At 36.3% G+C, this 21,300-nt stretch overlaps 3 protein-coding genes across 6 annotated transcripts in view; 2 read left to right on the top strand and 1 right to left on the bottom strand.

The window, feature by feature from the left end:
- LOC147763043 (RNA helicase MOV-10-like) overlaps positions 1–21,300 on the top strand; it is a 296,407-nt gene that overhangs the window by 239,497 nt on the left and 35,610 nt on the right. The window lies entirely within an intron of this gene.
- Positions 1–21,300, bottom strand: part of LOC106160503 (uncharacterized) — a 67,079-nt gene that overhangs the window by 30,327 nt on the left and 15,452 nt on the right. For both annotated transcript variants that reach the window (XM_087007831.1, XM_087007832.1), the window contains exons 4-20: positions 21,122–21,244; positions 20,559–20,656; positions 19,943–20,140; positions 19,213–19,378; positions 18,709–18,795; positions 11,505–11,566; positions 10,871–11,065; positions 10,109–10,268; positions 9,790–9,915; positions 9,245–9,468; positions 4,285–4,405; positions 3,489–3,683; positions 2,638–2,856; positions 2,247–2,378; positions 1,487–1,685; positions 990–1,151; positions 267–447 (exon numbers count right to left, since the gene is read on the bottom strand). In XM_087007831.1, the coding sequence (XP_086863957.1) occupies positions 267–447; positions 990–1,151; positions 1,487–1,685; positions 2,247–2,378; positions 2,638–2,856; positions 3,489–3,683; positions 4,285–4,405; positions 9,245–9,468; positions 9,790–9,915; positions 10,109–10,268; positions 10,871–11,065; positions 11,505–11,566; positions 18,709–18,795; positions 19,213–19,378; positions 19,943–20,140; positions 20,559–20,656; positions 21,122–21,244 (2,648 nt within the window). The remainder of the gene's footprint in view (positions 1–266; positions 448–989; positions 1,152–1,486; positions 1,686–2,246; positions 2,379–2,637; positions 2,857–3,488; positions 3,684–4,284; positions 4,406–9,244; positions 9,469–9,789; positions 9,916–10,108; positions 10,269–10,870; positions 11,066–11,504; positions 11,567–18,708; positions 18,796–19,212; positions 19,379–19,942; positions 20,141–20,558; positions 20,657–21,121; positions 21,245–21,300) is intronic.
- On the top strand, positions 11,658–18,508 carry LOC106165898 (uncharacterized). Of its 3 annotated transcripts, XM_087009437.1 has the most exons (4): positions 11,658–11,878; positions 12,047–13,555; positions 13,784–18,287; positions 18,456–18,508. In XM_087009437.1, the coding sequence occupies exons 2-3, from the start codon at positions 12,194–12,196 to the stop codon at positions 17,939–17,941; spliced, it is 5,520 nt and encodes a 1,839-aa protein (XP_086865563.1). In that variant the 5' UTR covers positions 11,658–11,878; positions 12,047–12,193; the 3' UTR covers positions 17,942–18,287; positions 18,456–18,508. The 3 variants fall into 3 exon arrangements, with proteins under 3 accessions (XP_086865563.1, XP_086865561.1, XP_086865562.1); XM_087009435.1 differs by having other exon boundaries at positions 12,047–18,287; XM_087009436.1 differs by having other exon boundaries at positions 12,047–18,508.

The following is a 21,300-nucleotide window of genomic DNA, read 5'->3' as shown; positions in this document are numbered from 1 at the left end:
TAATAATAAAACATTCAGTTTGATAATTTTTAAAAGTTTCCATTAATTTCTTAGATTTATTCCTACAGATTTATTTTCAGAGCTTTTTAATCACTCTCTGATCCACAAACATACGTCAGAGCATTCTTTTTGTTCAAATAACAATAATTTGTTCATACATTCTCTTTTCTAAAACCAATACTTCCATTAAGATGTACATGTCTAGTAATTCAAGTCAAATGAATTATCCCTCCTATAGATGTCTCTGCAGTCAGCGTAAGGCATACCTGAGTCTCCTCTCCTTTATGCCATTCCATGGACATGTTATCCCTTTATCTGAGCAGTTGTTACACCGAGTGCACACGGTCACCTTGTAGTCCCAAGGGTATGTCCCATCTGGCCGGCTCCACACATGTTCCTGGCATAGGCAAGGGTCCACCTTTATGTCCAGCAGCTCGGACAGGTCACCTGTGATTGAAGTTAGATAATGATTATATTTTGAACTCTACACTGTAAATTTTCACATTTCCCAGCTTTCTTGACTAGTGTTTTATCTGGATCACAGAAAACGTTTTTAAACTACTGATCTAAGACAAATGCACAATATATGAATGTAAAAGTAATAAAACGATAAACAAAAGCAACACATATTATCTGAACACTCTTAAAATATAAAAATCTTAAATAAAAAAAAATATTTAGCAGGACAACCAACAACCTAAATAAAATAGGTCACTGTTACATGACTGGTACTATCAGATATATATAATGTCAGACTGGTATAAAAACTAAGATAATTTTATTATTAGTTACTTGACTGTGTGATTACTGGTAAGATAAAAGAAAATTGCAGCTCAAGATTGGTTTCTGAATCAGATAGTTATCCCCATTATCAACAGATTTTAACTCCAGATTAGCAGTTTCCTAATCCCTCTTGACAAATGAAGTGAAATGATGAAGACTGCTATTATCAGATGTCTGAGAGAGGGGCTACTAAATAAACCACCCACCTTGTCGAAAAGCTAGAGTCTGTGTCTCTCCCAGCACTGAGTCAATGACCATGCCATAGATATACATCTCTAACAAGATGCTTCTTTCCATCTCAGCCTTTGCCCTTTCATCCTCTGGTCTGTAGCTTTGTCCAGAGAGGGTAATCATACCTGTGCCCACACCTATGAAAAAAAAAATTCACAAAAAATCTATTATTTATTACAGTAACTATAACTAAGTAACAGAAATGTAAGATTATCTGTATCCCATTAACATATATTGGTACATAGTTTGCCACAACTCAAAATTATTAATCATCTCTATTTCAGATTTTTTTAATATTAAAATTTGCTATTTCAAATAATTTTTTTAACTTATAAAACCCAGCCTTCAACAGGCAACTTTCTTAAATGAACCCATTCAACAAGCATTTCGTCATTTGAGTTTTGTCCAAAAAGAAATATGCGGTCAAAAATATGATTAATCCTTTTTTGTATTACTTAGGAAATTACCGCACCAGTAATAGTTTCATTGACCATGACTTCAATTCCATCATGCCGACACAGAAATCCTTGTGCCCAAACAATTTCAGGTGAAACAAACTGTTCACAAGCTGCAAAAATGGCCGGCAAAAGATCCCTGTGGAACCCGGCAGGGTATGTATAGGTTTGTGTCTTCTTGATGACTGGTGCATTGGGAGGACAATTGAAATCTTCCTGAAATATAAAGGAGCATAAAATTCTACATTAATTCTAGATAACAATAATATTTATCACTCATCTGAGCAGTAGAATTCATGTTATAATAATAATAATAATAATAATAATAATAATAATAATAATAATAATAATAATAATTATTATTATTATTATTATTATTATTATTATTATTATTTTATTATTATCATTATTATTATTATTATCATTAATTGCACACACATCCCAAAATAAGATCTCTGTAGCCACTAATGAATATGATGAGGAACGAAAGACTAAACAGAATAACCCCTTGGCTTCCTGTTTGAACCAGCCATCATATTGTTAAGAACAAAGTGCTAAAATTTAGATGAACGAGAATTGTTAATTTTAAAATCCATTACCTGCAATTATCAACTTCAAAGAAAGTATTTTTGAATAATAATTTTAAAATCCATTACCTGCAATTATCAACTTCAAAGAAAGTATTTTTGAATAATAATTTGCCTACTTTGCCTCTAACAGTAATTTTTGACAATCTACATTTACTTAATTACGTAATATGTAATATTTCTGACTGACCAGTGGAATGCTGGGCTGTTGGACAGTCCGACAATTGAAGAAAAGATATGTCCAATCTTCTGGGGTGAGGCTGGTGCGGAAACTTTTCGCCTGTTGGAGAATCCCCAGGTCATTAATCATCTTGTACAGTATCTGAAAGTAGCAAAATAACACAATTTCAATCACAGTGTCTGTAGATAACTTATATTAACATTGTTTTATGACAGCGAAAATTCATAGAAGAGATCAGCACTTACAAACTCAAAGGGATATATATATGTTAATAATGATCTCTATAATTTTTTCCGTCCAATATCTAATGTTAACTTAACTAAGCCAGAACTGTACAACATGCACAGTATATACTTTACAAAAACAGCTTGGTTAAAAGAATACTTATATATATGGTTACCTGGAAGTTTTTATCATCAATTGCAGAATCAATGCTGGTAACTGCCTCCTTCAAATTTTGACAGGTATAAACCTTCTGCCCATCTGGCAGATATAGCACAGGGGTTGACATGGGAACAGGAGTGCTACAGTTGAGTGCCTTGTTCATCACTGCTGCAAACACCTCAATGTTCAAGATCACTATCGGCTCTGGAAGCTGACTCAGGTACAGAATAATACCCTAAAACAAGAGATTTTAATCTTAATATTAAAATACAGTGATCAGTTAAAAGTCATTACATCATTAAAAAGTTCATGCCCAAAATAAATGTTTTTTTTATTTATGTACTGTCACAAATGAAATCATGAACACAATAAACTGGGACAGAATTAAAAAGATTGTTTCTGGATACAATTGAGATCATGGAAATTTAATGTTTTGTCTCAATACATTCAGTAGCACAATCTGAGATGTGTATATATCAATATACTGGCAATAAATAACCTGAAACCATCTATACACTTCTTGAATAAAAGACTGTAACATTTTTCTAGTTCACTGTTTAATTTTTTATAAAAATTTTAAACAATTACTGCAGAATGACAATTATATACTCTGTCATAAAATAAGATAAATAAATATAATCAATATTATTCAACCTTTAAAATTTTGACACTTAACAATCATTCTTTTACAATTCTGATATTAAGTTTTTTTAATTAAATAAACTTTACTGAAAGTAAATATGATAAAGAAAATAGATTCTTCAATATATATTATACTACAATCAGTTATGTATTTGTCAGCAAAAAGAAAAACCCTAAAGTATGCAAAAATTTGCAATAAAAAGAAAACTTATAAAGCCTTTTTACCTGAGAATGTAAATCTTTCAGGACCTTGTGATGGATCCCATGGATGTTTTTCCAACTGTCATCTGCAATCCCGCCTGCATTCACTCTAGCGTACCTCTGGACTATTTTCTGCTCCTTGCTGTCTGTCTGCCAGGGACTAACAAAATCCTTGATCTTCTGACATATTAGAAGACCATTGAACATTTCTGGGAGACCCTTGCAATAGAAAAATAATACATTTTAATTCTTAAGTTAACATTTACATTTTAACATTAAAATTAACGTCTTAGAATTAACTTCTTACATAACTTTTTCTGAGAGATCCTTGAAATAGAAAAATAATACATTTTACTTCTTATTAGTTAACATTTAAATTTTAACATTAAAATTAACTTCTTAAAATTAATATCTTACATAGCTTTTTATAATGGACATTGTTCATCATTAGTTTTGACAAAATTGATCAACTGGTTCTCGTGTGACAACTCTCAGTAAACGGGGCAGACAGAGGAAATTTAGGTTAAACTTTGTTTTTGTTTTTTCAAAACATCATGAAGTTTAACGAACATATCAATTTAATTTCAGGGCTGGCCAGTGTTTTTCTTTTATTTTAAGGGTGGTGAATATTCATTTCAAGGGGAAATGTCAAACCCATAGCGTGGATATTTTTAGAGTTGTAAATTGTAAATTTCTTCCTCTTACCACATCAATACCCCGTGAATTTTTTTTTTATACATAAAAATAGGTGCAATAACTGATTTCCTCAAAATTAGGGTAGGTTGTACCCAACCAATCTACAAAATTTGTCTGGCCTTACCTTTTCATCCAGGCAGACATGCTTCACTATGTCCTTTTGAGCTCCCAGGAATCTCGAAAATCTATCCAGCTGGACGCTCAAAGTGCAGAATTCCTGCAGCAAGGAGAATTTCTTCACAGAGCTGAAAAGGATTTTCACATGAAATAATATAAAAAAAGTCCTTTATGGAATAACTTCTATTGATGTGCAAAAAAATTTATCTTCTGTTTAAACAAGGCAGCAAAGCTGTCAAATGTACAGACAAAAAACAGAAAATAAAGATGCAAAAAAAGGTCATTTTGTCAATTTTGATGCAATAATAAATAATGCTCATAATAGCACTGTCAGTCAACACTGAATTTTAATCATGCACAACAGGTAACATGGTCAATAACAGGAGCGGACCCTGAGATATTTTCTGACAGTATTCCAAAGTATCTATGTTGATCCATCCTCCATTTTGATGGTCTTCCAACAGAAAAAATAGATACCAGTCAATATAAACTTAATAACCTGTCTTCAAGAAGACCCAGAAGATGGTCTCAATCCACCCCTTCAATAAGATTACAGTTTCAGGACCATGAGAGACTATAGTCACATGATGAAAGTCTCAATATTTGAAAAATGATGACAGTGCATAAAATAATTTTATATAATGTTTAAAGACATAAAAAACAATACAATTACTTATGTGGAAATACAGAAAATGTGCAGAGCCTCGAGCGGATGAGAGTTAAAAGTCACAAATGCAAGTGTTTGAGAAAAAATTGTAAAGGAAAACATAACAAAACTAGAAAACCACCGAGAGTGCAGACCTCTGCCAAGGCAGCAATTGTTGATTATTGTTGATTATTGATTGATTATTGAGCCAGACCACCACTAAAAACTAATCATTGTCCTCTTTGGCCCAATTCTGACAGTTCCTGAAAATTTCAGCAAAATCGGTCCATAACTTTTTGAGTTATGTTGATAACAGACAAACAGGGGTGAAAATATAACCTCCAAGGCAGAGCCTGAGGTAAATATAATTTCAATGAAGCTGCTATTCAAACTTTTAATCTTTGATTATATATATATATATATATATATATATATATATATATATATATATATATATATATATATATATAATAACCTGCATAATTATCACTGCTTCCTTAATATTAATCTAGCAGAGAGCTTAACTTTTGGGAGTTTACAAGGAAATATCAACAAGTGTGCTTTATGTAATCTCCTTTATTGGCCTATCAATTAGGCAAATGACTTTATAACTCAGAAATTAGCTAAGTGATACCCAAGGGATATTAACAGACTGACCCTCTCAAAGGTCTTTCAGGCCCATAAGTCACATCTTAAGAAAAGCACAAAACAATAATGCACAAAATAGGAGACTACCAATTCTGATGCAATAATACATTATGTTTTACTGCACAGTCAACATCAAATTTTAATTATGCACAACAGGTAACAACGACAAAAGTAAAAGCATAAGGCTTCAGGCCCATCAGAGTTCAAGTTTATACTTAGAAAGTGCCAGAATGAGAAAAATGAAAATTTCACATAAAATTGCATAAATTCAATAATTCAATAGTCAATAATAAATGATAACCCAATTGACCTGGCTTTCTAATTTGAACTGCATGCCAATCCTAAAAATCATACTTGTAAGATAAAAATAATAATAAGTAACACAGTTTTCTTTTCATAATGTTTGCAGTAGCAATGCAAAAATATTGTTGTCAATTTTGATGTAACATTACATAATAAATTATAGAATAATTATCACCAAACTTTGATTATTGACAATAAATAGCATGGACATGTAGAAAATTTGATTACCATTTGGCTTCATGTCCATGGGAGCTCCGAGTCCCACAATGAATATGCCAAAAAGATAATGAATATTTCACTCAAATGTATAACTTCCAGAAAAAGAAGCCAATTAGACTGCTTTTCCAACTCATTCTGCATTTTAGTCCTGTGTTTCTTTTTTAAAGGTTTGACAGTCATAACACGGTTTTCCCATAATGCTCATCATAGCAGCAGCACCAAAAATTGTGTTTTCTTCTATTTTGATGCAATATTACATAATGCTTAACAGCATAATGACCATCAATTTTTAATAATATAATATTAGTAACATGGACATTCAGAAAACGTGACAAGCAAAGGTCTTCAGGATCATGGAACTTCAAAGTCACACCTTGAAAATGCCAATAAGTGAAAAATTAAATTTTCACAAAAAACTGTTTAACTGCCAGAAAAAATTACCAAACAGACTGCATTGCCAACTGAAGCTGTACTTTAGATCCATGTTTCTTTCCTGTAAGTTTGAGAACGGTAATTGACATGATTTTTGTTAAATGGTCATTATGAGAGCAGTGCCCAAAATAGGGGTTTCTTCAAATTTTGATGCAATATTACATAATGTTTACCAGCATAATGACCATCAATTTTTAATAATGGAATATTAGTAACATGAACATTCAGAAAACGTGACTAGCAAAGGTCTGCAGGCTCATGGAACTTCAAAGTCACACCTTGAAAATGCCAATATGTGAAAAATTAAATTTTCACAAAAAAACTGTTTAACTGCCAGAAAAAATTACCAAACAGACTGCATTGCCTACTGACGCTGTATTTTAGCCCCATGTTTCTTTCCTGTAAGTTTGAAAACAGTAAGTGACATGGTTTTTCTTAAATGGTCATCATGGGAGCAGTGCCCAAAATAGGGGTTTCTTCAAATTTTGATGCAATATTACATAATGTTTTACAGCATAATGACCATCAATTTTTAATAATAGAATATTAGTAACATGAACATTCAGAAAACGTGACTAGCAAAGGTCTGCAGGCTCATGGAACTTCAAAGTCACACCTTGAAAATGCCAATATGTGAAAAATTAAATTTTCACAAAAAACTGTTTAACTGCCAGAAAAAATTACCAAACAGACTGCATTGCCTACTGAAGCTGTATTTTAGCCCTATGTTTCTTTCCTGTAAGTTTGAAAACAGTAAGTGACATGGTTTTTCTTAAATAGTCATCATGGGAGCAGTGCCCAAAATAGGGGTTTCTTCAAATTTTGATGCAATATTACATAATGTTTAACAGCATAATGACCATCAATTTTTAATAATGGAATATTAGTAACATGAACATTCAGAAAACGTGACTAGCAAAGGTCTGCAGGCTCATGGAACTTCAAAGTCACACCTTGAAAATGCCAATATGTGAAAAATTAAATTTTCACAAAAAAACTGTTTAACTGCCAGAAAAAATTACCAAACAGACTGCATTGCCTACTGACGCTGTATTTTAGCCCCATGTTTCTTTCCTGTAAGTTTGAAAACAGTAAGTGACATGGTTTTTCTTAAATGGTCATCATGGGAGCAGTGCCCAAAATAGGGGTTTCTTCAAATTTTGATGCAATATTACATAATGTTTTACAGCATAATGACCATCAATTTTTAATAATAGAATATTAGTAACATGAACATTCAGAAAACGTGACTAGCAAAGGTCTGCAGGCTCATGGAACTTCAAAGTCACATCTTAAAAATGCCAAAATGTAAACAAGATAGCACTGTTCTGAAATGGGTTTCTTTCCATTTTTAACATTTTTTAACATAAAACAAAATAAACAGTTTGTTGCCATTTTTATATGACCAACTAAGAAAATTGATGAGATGGGAAAAATATCAATAGAACAGTGTTTAATGTCCAATTTCCTCCATTCTGAGATTCTGAACATAGTGGATGATTGAATCTGACAAACTGCAATGATGAGTTTATTACCGTTTTTGACACTTTATTTCACAATACACGATAACAAGTTTACCATCATTTTTACACAATCAATTAACAATGTTGTAAAAATGCAGGAAATATCAAACAAACACTTTTACGTATCTTATTAGTTAAATAATGAGACTGTTAACATGCCTAATAATTGAATCTGAGGAAATGTGAAAAAACAGCATAACTTCTAAAATAAAGGCCCGATCATGCTGATTTTCGAACTTGACCTGCGTATTATGAATATCCATCAGTTCTGTTAGTTTCAAGCCAAAAGGTAAAATGTTATTTCACTTATCGTGTTATCGGTGTTGCATATATGCTGAGAAAAGTGAAAAAACAGCGTAACTTCCCTAAAAATGACCCGATCATGCTGATTTTCGAACTTAACCTGCGGATTATGAATATTCATCAGTTTTGTAAGTTTCAAGCCAAAAAGTAAAATGGTTTTCCACTTATCGTGTTATCGGTGCTGCATATATGCTGAAAAAAGTGAAAAAACAGCATAACTTCCCTAAAAATGGCCCGATCATGCTGATTTTCGAACTTGACCTGCGTATTATGAATATTTATCAGTTCTGTAAGTTTCAAGCCAAAAGCAAAAACGGTGTTCCACTTATCGTGTTATCGGTAAAAGTGCACGACGGCGACGACGGCGACGACGGCGACGACAGACGCAGATGATGGCTATATGTACAGACACACCTGTGTCTGTACATAAAAAAAAGTACATCAGTTCATGCCAAGTTAAGAGAGATTCTTTCAGCTGCAGGGTGCTGACGACTGGCTGTGGACTCTTTTTCACAAATAACCTCAGTTTTAGGCTTTAGGTAAGAAAAAGACAAATTTGTCATACAAGACAGCTTTGTAATAATATATGTACTGAAGCACCAGTTGAAGAACACTTTAAAAATGACTGACTGAGTAAAATGCAGTTGGCCTGGCACTGACCTCTTTAATAGAGATGGCTACTATATAAGCTCAGGCCTGTCATTAAAAAGTGTCAAGTTAGACAATTATTTTTAAGGCCTCAGTTTTGAGACCAAAAAAAAAAAAGATGCACCCTGCCCTTCCTGAGACACAAATCAGATTCTATGATCATTATTTGCAATGCTACGTGTGTCATTTATGCATCTGATATTCACAAAGTCGATATCAATATAGTATTGCTCTGCTATACATACATCTTCCCACTCATCAAGCCATCACTGTAAGCTGTCATCTGCTTCAACAGGCCAGCATGTGTTTGCTGTACTTTGTTCACAGCTTGGGTATATATTTCCATCAGGTCATTCAAAGTGCCCTTCCCAACCCCTGCAATTTGGAAGGGTGTGCCCCAATACAAGATCTGTGAAGGGGATGCCTTAACAAGCTCAGGGGGGATTGCACCAGCGTGTGAAGGACCATCCTAAACAAAGTAATCACAAATTAAGAAAATTATACACAAAGAAAAGTTAATAAAAACACACAAAGTCTAGTTTCAAATACATAATATGCCTAAGTCTCTCTCTCTCTCTCTCTCTCTCTCTTTAATCACCTTCCAATAAATCCAATGTGCCCAAATCACAAAGACAAACACCTTCACATTATCTCTGAGAGGGATCAAGCTGACTACTAAAATTAGGAAATCTCCAAATTGAATGTTCCTTTGCCAAGTGTTATAGGCCTACCTCATTTTGCTTATACATGTTTTAAGTTTTCAATATTATTTTCATTGGAGCCATCTTACCTTACTGGACAAGAAAGGTCTTGTTATTTTCACACCACTTTCGTTATTCGAATGCAGCCCAGGGTTTATGAAGGGAAACAATGGGACGTCAGGTGGGGCAACTTCCTCTCTGGGTACTTTTACTACCTAAAATTGAAAAAAAAATGAAGAATAATGCCTCCAAAGATATGCAGGTGATGTGTGTGTTTGTGTAATACTGTGCACGCTCGTTGTGTGAATGTGTGTCTATGCCTGAACGTGTGTTCATACACTTATGTGCGTGAGAGAGAGAGAGAGAGAGAGAGAGAGAGAGAGAGAGAGAGAGAGAGAACAGACATACTATTGACCCACTCCATGTGAAGTAAATGCAGAGGACATTCTGGCCATTTGGCACGTCAAAGTGACGCAGTCCACACCCCATCTTGTCTCCTACTGCAAAATCTTTGCCTGCCAAGTTTTCTGGATAGTTGGGCACAAAAGATCCCCCTCCCCGAAAACATCTAAAAGTGGAAAATTACTTTTAAGTTATTATTCAGTTATCGTGTTTTCCACAAACTTTTAATTTACAGCTATATGCAGATAACTTACTACAAGCTCTCAAAGCATGTCAAAACTTGTAATAATAAAAAAATTTATATATTGAATAAATAAATGGAAAAATAGCTAAAATCTGGGGGTACAGTCAATGTGAAAGAGTTTGCGGTAAGGCCAGTAAACTATATGACTTGTACAAAGGGACAAGCAACAAAAATTTATTTAGCATTTTTTTTAATCAAATACAGATAACTGACTTAAGCAAATTCCAACTATGACAATGTGTATAATAACTTTTAAGTCTTGTGGAATTTCAGGCCTCCATTTGGTGAGTTGAAATCTCCTATTTTGCAAAGTATCATACTTATTATATACTTCTAAATCCACATTGGACTATGCTCTACTTGTTAAATATGCAACTTCTCAAATAGCTCCAATACACCAAATGAAACAAAATACTCGCACTTGACAGCAGGAACTAGATTTCTAAAACTCCTTCCTTTTTTTTCACACCCTTTAAGAACCAGATGTTCACAGGAAAGAAATTAATTCAAAAAAAGTATCTTACTTTCTGTCATCAGCATGAAGTCCAATAGAATTTCTCCTCCAACCGGGCTGGTCAGATTCTGAATGGGATTTCGACACAGCTCCTATTGTGATGGCGTGGTGTTGCATATCTATGTTCAAAATCTCAAATTCAAAATAGTCATTGACCTCAAGAGGAACAATACCAATATACTGCCCCATTCCTCCACCGGTGCTCCTGAGAGAGAAAATAAACAATCAATAAATAATGATCATTCTTATTATACATCACTGATGTGAGATTTCAACCACTCCAAAGATATACAGTCCCAAGCAAGACTGGGTGATTGAATTTCATACTGAGTGACAAAAACATAGAAATTTAATCTCCGTATAAAAGCATATCAAACATTGCTTAATTTTATACTTTGAACCTCAATTTATACTTCATTCCTTGAAGCATTCTAATAACCCCTGTACTCTGCAGACTCAGGATGCATTTAACAGCACCATTAACCCCCCATCCCCCAAACCTGCACTAAACAATGTACAGTTTCATAGCATTACTATTAAGTTCGCCTTTCTCTCTCTCACACACGCATGCATGCATGCACGCACGCAAACACACACACATACACACAATACATAAATAAAAACACCATACATAAAATACTTACCGCAAATAATTACCATCCAGCAATTCAACTCTTCTCATTAATGGTGGACGCTTGAACTTGGGCTGCAATTACACAGAGAGCAACAAATAATATCAAATAATATGATCTGAATACTTAGCTCTGCAAATCCATTGTGAAATTGAAAGAAGGTGTAAGGTTTAGTTTACATTTGTTGTGATTGAGGAGCCTGGTGTCCGGCTCATCTAATGCACTCATTTGCATAAGTGACAACTTTTCATTCAGGGTGGTGCCCCATGAGTTTTGCACTTTATTTCATTCATCACAGTGTCTCCGTAGGAGAAACACATAGTACTCTTACTTTTGAATCTGTTATTTCTACTTGAAATTTATAGTTTAAAGGAATGGCAGAAATGGTGAGTTTTAATACTGTTTATTGATTATTATTGATTATTGATGATTAGTTATTTATTATTGGTGATAATTGAAATGTACAAGTTTTTTGAGTAAGTAAATTTGAACACGTAAATAACCGTTAGTAAGTACATTGTTGTAATTTTCTTTTTCTTTTTTCTTCTTTTTAGTTTTTACGTGTCTTGTGAATCCATGTGAATAAACCAAGATCCAGTGAAAAACACATGCCTTTTCTTTGACTTTTAATACACCTATATAGTCCTTGCGTGCTATATAAAGTAAAAACATTTCTCAATCATCCCACGGAAAATTCCATCATGGCGTACCACGGCAGCTTACAAGATTTCGGACTATCCCATAGACGATTCAGAACCAACAGTTTGCGTTCGGCATCGGAATCCCAAAGAACAAAAGCAGCACTCGCTATTGCTAATGCTCAGTTGGAATTAGAAGAAGCGGAAACTGCACTAAGACGTCGGTATCGTGAGCAAGAACTAAAAGATGAAATGAGAATGCTTTCCCTACGAGCCCAGGTGAGACGGCGGGAAATTGAGGCTGAAATTCAGGAAGACGCATCTTTATCGGAACACAACTTCACGATTGATCGCTACTTTAATTCCATGGAAGAAGGTAACGTTGATACTATTGATGCACATAATCTGACAAATTCCGATCATGTTTCTCATCAGCATATCGGTGCACAACAGCAACAGCAGAGTGAGCAACAGCGGTCACGCATGAATGCACATCACCCGCATTCCACGCAACAGCTTCAGCAATTAGGAGTATCATATGAGACGGAGCCCACTCAACCGAAACCGATGTCAAGGACAAATCAACCACAGCAGTTCCCTACGGCAGCCCAGTCGTCACAACCGTCACAGCTACCACAACCGTACATTGTGCCATCACATACAGATCCAACCATGACGTTAAACCCACATGCAACGGAATATACACCTATGACGGCGCAGTCAATAGGTACGTCTACCATAGAGCAACAACGTCAGCTTACCATGAATGACCAAGTAGCACACTTACTTCAACAACAACAACGAACTTTACAAGAAATCACGCTGAACCAAGAAATGCCCAAACGTGAGTACTTGTATTTCAATGGTGATCCCGTATCATACCCGACTTTCATAAGAAACTTTGAGACTAATATTGAACAAAGAGTACCAGAATTTAGAAGTAAACTGTCATATCTCATACAGTACTGCACAGGTGAAGCCAAAGAAGCCATAAAAAGCTGTGTCATACTTGAACCAGAGGAAGGTTATTTCCAGGCTAGAAACATATTACAGACCCATTTCGGACAAAAACACATTATCATCAAAGCTATGTTGGAGAAAATAGTAACAGGTCCTCCCATTAAAGCATCAGACATTACACGACTCTCCAAGCTCTCAAGAGACATGACTACGTGCCAAATGACAGCATCCAAGATGGGATACTATGAAGATTTGAATTCTATGGATACTCTGGAAAAAGTGGTCCGGCGATTACCGCAATATCTCCAAGCTGGATGGGCCAAACGTTCCGGAAAATTGTTAAATCAGTGGATTGAGGTCAAGTTCAAGGATCTCTCAGATTACCTGGAGGAAATGGTACAGATTGCCAACACAAGGTTCGGACAATTGGTAGGATCCAAGCCGGATGTGAAACCTAAGTCAAAGGTCAGTTGTCACAACCCGTCCTATAAGACCACTACCCTAGCCACTAACGTTCACCCTGCCGAGAAAAGCAACTCCAACAAGTCCCAGCCATCGTCAGTCCAGAAAGACCCGTGTGTGTTTTGCTCTGGAAATCATACTATCAAGCAATGTTTCAAATTTGCTAGAATGAATTACAGCGATAGGAGAAATTTTGTGTCGGAAAACAAACTGTGTTTCAATTGTCTTCAGTCCAACCCTCCACACACGGCGAGAACGTGTCAATGGAAACAATTGTGTCAAGTCCCTGGATGTGGCAAGCGACATCACGCGTTACTACACCCACCCTGTGTACCTGCCAACAGCCCCGCACTGCAACGTGAGCCTGGTGCCAACGCTACGTCTGTTGTTACTGACCCCGTAGTTGCAGTCCAGAGTGCTGCGGTAGCGACAGGAAGAAGAATCAGTCTACAGATTGTCCCAGTGACCGTGAGCGGCGGCAATGGTGGACCGATTATTGAAACTTATGCATTTTTAGATAATGGATCTGATCACAGTTTATGTTTACACAGTTTAGCTGAAAAGTTAGGTGTCAGAGGGAAATCTATCCAGTACAGTGTCAGTACAGTTAACGATGAAAGTTGCGTAAACCAAGGACAAGAAGTACAGCTAGAAGTGAAAGCTATCAATAGCCAGCAAGGATTGATTCTAGATCAAGTTTGGACGACCGACAGACTACCCATCTGTGAAAAGAACATTCCAAACAATGAGGACATTTTAGAGTGGAGCCATTTGAAAGATGTGCAACTGCCAGAGCTAGATGACAAAACAGTTACCATTCTCATCGGTAATGATCACCCTGAAGCTCATTGGCGCATAGAAGAGAGACGAGGCGATAAGAAACAACCGTACGCGATCCGAACGATTTTAGGATGGACTATATTAGGTCCCATGAAAAGACCAAATGATGGTGACGTCACGGTTAATTTCATTCACGCAGACCAGGTACTCGGATGTGACAATTCTCTGAGAGGCTGCGATTCCATTTCTGCCCAACTATCCAAGATGTACAACAATGAATTCAGTGAGTCTTCAGTCAGCAGCAACCAGTGCATGTCATTTGAAGATAGGAAAGCGAAGAGAATCATGGATGAGTCCGTGGTATTTGTTGACGGACATTACCAAGTTTCACTTCCTTGGAAGTCAGACGAGCTCTTACCCAATAATAAGCCAGCAGCTGAAAAGCGCTTGAATCTGCTCAAAAGACGTTTACAGCGTGACGAAAAACTACGAGAGAAGTATACTCAAGCTCTCCAGGAGTATATTGATAAAGGACACGCTCAGAAGATTGACCACAGAAATCTGCATAACAACAGCAATTCTGTTTGGTACTTACCTCATCACCCTGTGATCAATTCAAAGAAGTCCAAAATTAGAGTTGTCTTCGATTGTGCAGCGAAATATGCAGGCGTTTCGCTGAATGATTCCTTGTTACAGGGTCCGGATTTGACCAATTCACTCATTGGAGTTCTCCTTAGATTCCGCCAGGAGAAGATAGCCATTGTTGCTGATATTGAGCAAATGTATCATCAAGTGAGAGTGCACCCTGATGATCGTGACGCCTTACGATTCCTATGGTGGCCGGCAGGAGATCTCAGCAAACAACCAGAAGAATACCAAATGTTAGTCCACGTGTTTGGTGCTACTTCCTCTGCAAGTTGTACAGTCTACGCTCTCCTCAAAAATGCAGAAGATCATGGAAAGGACTTTGATTTCCAGACCGTTGAAACTGTCTACAGAAACTTCTATGTTGACGATTGCTTAAAGTCTGTAGAGACCGTTGATGAAGCTAAGATGATGATCACTCAACTCACCTCGCTACTGCAGAAAGGTGGATTTCATCTGACCAAGTGGATATCGAACCAGGAGGAAGTTCTATCCAGTGTGCCCACTGCGGAGCAAGCACCGTCGGTCAGAAATGTAAACTTTAACAAACAGCCGATAGAACATGCGTTAGGCGTACAGTGGAACATAGAAAAGGATACATTTGGATACTGCGTCCGTGAGAGAGATATAAAGAATACTCGCAGAGGTATTTTGTCATTTATTGCATCGATATATGATCCACTGGGTTTTGCAGCGCCACTTATTCTCAAACCTAAACAGATACTCCAAGAATTGTGTCGGGAAGGCATTGCGTGGGACAGTGACTTACCTGCAGAGCATCTTAATGCATGGACACAGTGGAGAGAAGGATTGGACAATTTACAAACAATTGAAGTCCCAAGATGCTACAAATCAGCTCAATTAGCAGATATTCAGTCCATTGAACTTCACCATTTTTCAGATGCCTCCTTATCCGGCTATGGCATTGTTTCCTACTTGCGATTTGTTGATATTAACCAGCAAGTATCTTGCACCATTGTCATGGGGAAATCACGTGTTGCGCCTCTGAAAACAGTGACTGTTCCTCGAATGGAGCTAACAGCTGCTACATTGTCTGCGAAAGTCCACAAACAAATGATGGAAGAACTACAACTGCCCATTCATCGTGTTGTTTTCTGGACAGATTCTACGATTGTGCTCCAGTACATTCGGAATTCCGCGACCAGATTCCATGTTTTTGTTGCCAATCGTTTACAAATGATACATGATGTTTCATCCCCATCGCAGTGGTATCATGTTGATTCAGATCAGAACCCGGCAGATTACGCTTCCAGAGGAATACAGCTCAGAAGTGACAACGGTGATGACATACATCGTTGGTTACATGGCCCAGCTTTCTTGTATCAGCCCGAGATACACTGGCCGAAACAACCAGATAATCTACATGAAATTCCAGAAAATGACAGAGAAGTGAAACGTAAATCAGCTCAGATACACGTCACTACGTCGTCGGAAGTATCGGACGGTGTAGAGCGATTGTTGCATCATTTCTCATCGTGGTATACTTTACAGAAATCAGTTGCCTGGATTTTGCGTTTCAAACGCTACTTACTGTCCCGCGTGAGACAATTGACAGTAGATAGAAACAATGAACCATTAACAGTACAGGAAATCGCGCTTGCTACTGATGCTATCGTGATGTATATACAAGCAAAATCATTTCCCAAAGAGTGCAACGTTGTATCATCTGCAATGACCAAAAAACCTGATTCCAAGGGATACGTGAGCCCATTGCGCAAGCTATCTCCGATCAAAATTGAAGGGATTCTTTGTGTAGGAGGACGTCTCCAGAATGCAGCGATATCTACCTCACAGAAACACCCGAAAATTCTACCGCATGATCATCACGTCACTGAAATCATTGTGCGACACTATCACATTAAAGAAGGACATGTGGGAGCATATCACGTGTTATCTGTGATACGTCAAGAATTTTGGATAACGCGAGGATTGTCAACAGTGAAAAAAGTCATTCGCAAGTGCATGGTGTGCCGAAGATGGAATGCAGTTCCCAGCAGTCAAGTTATGGCCCCACTTCCAAGAAGTCGTGTGACACCAGGGAAGCCACCATTTCATTCAGTTGGTGTCGACTACTTTGGACCACTGTTAGTGAAATGCGGAAGACGAACAAATAAGCGTTATGGTTGCATTTTTACGTGCATGGCGACTAGAGCAGTTCATTTGGAGATGTCATATAATCTGTCATCAGACTCGTTCATTCAAGCAGTTTTGCGTTTCATTAGTCGGCGAGGACCGCCGTGTGAAATTTTCAGTGACAACGGGACCAATTTCAGAGGTGCTGAAGCAGATCTAAAACGCATTTTACAGCAGTGGAATCAAGAAAAAATCAGTGATTCTCTGTTACGACGCAACATTCAGTGGTATTTCAATCCTCCAAATGCAAGCCACGCAGGTGGCGTATGGGAGCGTTTAATCAGATCAGTGCGGAAAATCATGCGTTCGATTTTGGGAAATAGATTGGTAGATGACGAGACATTACTTACTGTACTTACTGAAGTTGAGAAAATCATGAATGATCGTCCGTTGATCCGCAAAGCAGACCATTATTACGAACTAGAAACTTTGTCACCAAATCAACTACTGTTGCTGCGTTCGAATCCCTGTTTGCCCGCTGACAATTTCACAGAACGTGATCAATATAATGAACAGTGGAAACACGCGCAGTTAATTGCAGACCAATTTTGGCAGCGATGGATTAAAGAATACTTGCCAGTGCTTCAAGAACGTCAGAAATGGCTCCGACCAGCAAAAAACTTTGAAAAAGGTGACTTTGTTTTGCTTATTGATGAAAATGCCTTTCGCGGCCAGTGGCCTAAAGGACTGATAGAGGAAACTTTTCCTGATAAATACGGACATGTGCGCCAGGTGATTGTTAAAACAGCCAAGGGACGCTTTCGCCGTGATGTGCGAAAATTGTGTTTATTGGAAGGAAATTTTGTTTAATGTGCAATGCATTTAAGTGACAGTGACTTTATAGGACATTTTTTGAGTAAATTAAATAGTGTTTATATTTGATTAGAAAGGCTATTTTGAATCTTGATTAAATCGCCTTTCGGTGGCCGGTATGTAAGGTTTAGTTTACATTTGTTGTGATTGAGGAGCCTGGTGTCCGGCTCATCTAATGCACTCATTTGCATAAGTGACAACTTTTCATTCAGGGTGGTGCCCCATGAGTTTTGCACTTTATTTCATTCATCACAGTGTCTCCGTAGGAGAAACACATAGTACTCTTACTTTTGAATCTGTTATTTCTACTTGAAATTTATAGTTTAAAGGAATGGCAGAAATGGTGAGTTTTAATACTGTTTATTGATTATTATTGATTATTGATGATTAGTTATTTATTATTGGTGATAATTGAAATGTACAAGTTTTTTGAGTAAGTAAATTTGAACACGTAAATAACCGTTAGTAAGTACATTGTTGTAATTTTCTTTTTCTTTTTTCTTCTTTTTAGTTTTTACGTGTCTTGTGAATCCATGTGAATAAACCAAGATCCAGTGAAAAACACATGCCTTTTCTTTGACTTTTAATACACCTATATAGTCCTTGCGTGCTATAGAAGGTATGAATTTAATGCAGGACACATCAGTTTTATTTCAGGTCTCCACAAATTGAAATGCACAGCCCATGATACAAGTTTTTTATAGAACTGAATTTTAATATAAAATTTTAATATCATTAGTAAAAACAGTTTACATTGGACTTACAGTTTTGAATCTGAAAATCTCTCCTCTGCTGTGCATACCAACTGCAGGATAGGGTTGAGCAGAAAATGTGAATCTGCTCTCGTGCATCTAGACATAAAAGAAAAATGCATAGATTATAACAAAGCCACTATTCTTACACTAATATGTAATATATTAATGTAAACATATATAAAATCAGCTTTCTAGAGGAAACATGGGCACCACATAGTTACAGTTTTGTTAATAATATCACCATGATGGTTAAATCATGGCCAACTGGACTAGGTGAAAAATAATTGTTATAATTATTAATTTAGCAAATATGCTGTGTGACCCCCCCCAAAATTATTTTTGTTTTCATTATAACCAGATATTTTTTTCAAATTTCATATCAAGGAGTCTTTAATGAAATTCCATTGAGTATACATATTTTTCAAATTCTATATCAATGTATCTTTAATAAAATTCCATTGAGTATTTTAATCTTCAATCCTTTTTTAAATCAGATAATAGGACATTATATACCAGGTTCCCATTCTTCAAAAATTGAATATCCACGGGGACGTTCAACTTTAGGTTTCCCTTTTCATCAAATGGTCTTAAAACCTGGCAAGCCACAATGTCCCCTGGACGGCCCACTTTGGATGAAGAGGCTGTCGAATTTGAACTTCCACTCTCTCTATCAAATAAACTGCAAGTAAAAGAAAATAATGGTTAACCACTCATACAAATTTGCCAGCAAGGATTTTTGTGTTGATTATGCCTGACAATAATTTTAAGTATGCATGTTTCATCCTATCCAATGCCTATCATTGATATGCAATCAGATTAACATGCTTCCTCTTGTCTCCAGTGTCCTCGTATAATCACCAGAGCTTCAGTATTCAACATAGTGCCAGGAGGGGGACTGGGTGTTAATCTAACTACAGGGCTTTCAATCTGCTTACATTCAGCAAGAGTCCCAGTGGAGTGTAGTACCATAACTAAAGTTTCACTGTGAACACACATTAAGATTCCAAGGATGGATGGCTGGTAAATTTTTTGTGTTTCACCCAACCTCCTCCTCCCTCCCCACTGCCCACAATTTGCTAATCCTTCCTGTATTTTTAAACAGTCTATTTTTCTAGAATAATTTTAGTACCTGCATAACCACAGAGAGCAAACCAGAAATGATAAGATATATGAACTTTACTATGAAAACACAAACAGACAAAACAAAGAAACAAAGAAACAAACAAAGTCAGAGAAATCTCACCTTCCGTCATCTAAATGGTATGCCACTGAGTTCCGTTCCCACCCTGGCTGTCTGTTAGACCTGTGACTTGCGGAGACACAGCCCATTGTAATAGTGCCGCTGCGACCAGTGTCCACAACTTCTATCTCAAAGTAGTTCAAATCCTTGCAGATCTTTTCATTTGCAATGAAAAGAGCAACATTTGAGTTAAAAGTGTACCTGAAAAAAAAAAAATGATAAGAAAGAACCAATAAGTACCCAATCAGATTTGTCATGTTTCTATAATTCTTGTAACGGTTTTAATTCTAGTTTACAAGAATTATAGAGATAAAATATGGTTTACTGTTCCTAAAGATAAGAAGTTGATACCATGGACGTGCTGTTAGAGACATGTACTGTACATACATAACTATAGTACAGTAATTGTCTGTTTTACAGATTACAGGAAATACCTCCTCTATTAAAATCCCTGTCATTTCTGTTACAGTTCCTTTTTTAATGCTAAAAACAGCAAAGAGAAGCTGACAACAGAGGAAGAGCTTCCAGCAATTTATACAACAAGGGCAAAGTATCAGTTCTTCTACTAGAAATAATGGTTAGTATGGAGGGGTAATTTTCAAAATTCAGGGATATTTACTTGAAGTCTCCTTCCACTTCTTCTATCCCTTCCAATCTTGCACAGGTTATAGATTTAGATACTGGCAGTTCCTTCATAATTGGCGGCAAAGACTGATCCTGCAAAAACAGTTTTGAGTATTCATGTTATCTATCTAATATCATGTATAAGTGACCATAAACTATAGCGTTTTGTAAATATGCTTTTGTTTAAAGTGGATGTCAGTAATAAATGTTTGGACTTGACATAAACTGGACTTGAACTTAATATATAAAAGTAGATTTAGTTTAAAATGACTGGCCTGTCATTTAAACCTGCAACCATCTTCCTAAGCTCCAATGGAAGTATCAAAATCAGGTATGCTCCAGAAAAAAATTATTTAGGGAGGTTTAAAAATAGTTTTTAAGGTGTATGTAAAGGTTTTTTAAGAAGTTTTAAATGAATGGCAAAAATAAGCATATGAGGGATTTTTAAACCCATGGCGGGTACCTTTAAGCAAACTTCTTCAATATACTGGGCTTTGCTTTTTTTGATAAACTAAACCTGGCTTTAACATGCAAACATACCTAGATTTCTCGTCTTACCTTGGCAATTACATTTGTTATCACTTGTGAAACATGCTGCACACTTTCTTCTTTGCTCTTGGCAAAGTCAACAGGTATTATCACTTGACTAACTCTTCGTGGGGCAACAGACTCAAACAATGGCTAGGCAATGAAATAAAATTAAATGTTTAACATCAAAGTGTAATAATGCTATTGCT

This window comes from Lingula anatina, chromosome 3 (genome assembly GCF_051362555.1).
Source record: "Lingula anatina isolate TDL-2025a chromosome 3, LinAna3.0, whole genome shotgun sequence".
In the NCBI taxonomy this organism is placed as follows: domain Eukaryota; kingdom Metazoa; phylum Brachiopoda; class Lingulata; order Lingulida; family Lingulidae; genus Lingula; species Lingula anatina.
This window is presented reverse-complemented; position numbering and strand designations above follow the sequence as displayed.

Bases quoted from the DNA above. Each gene is read 5' to 3' on its own strand.
- LOC106165898 (XM_087009435.1), top strand. From the start codon at position 12,194: ATGGCGTACCACGGCAGCTTACAAGATTTCGGACTATCCCATAGACGA.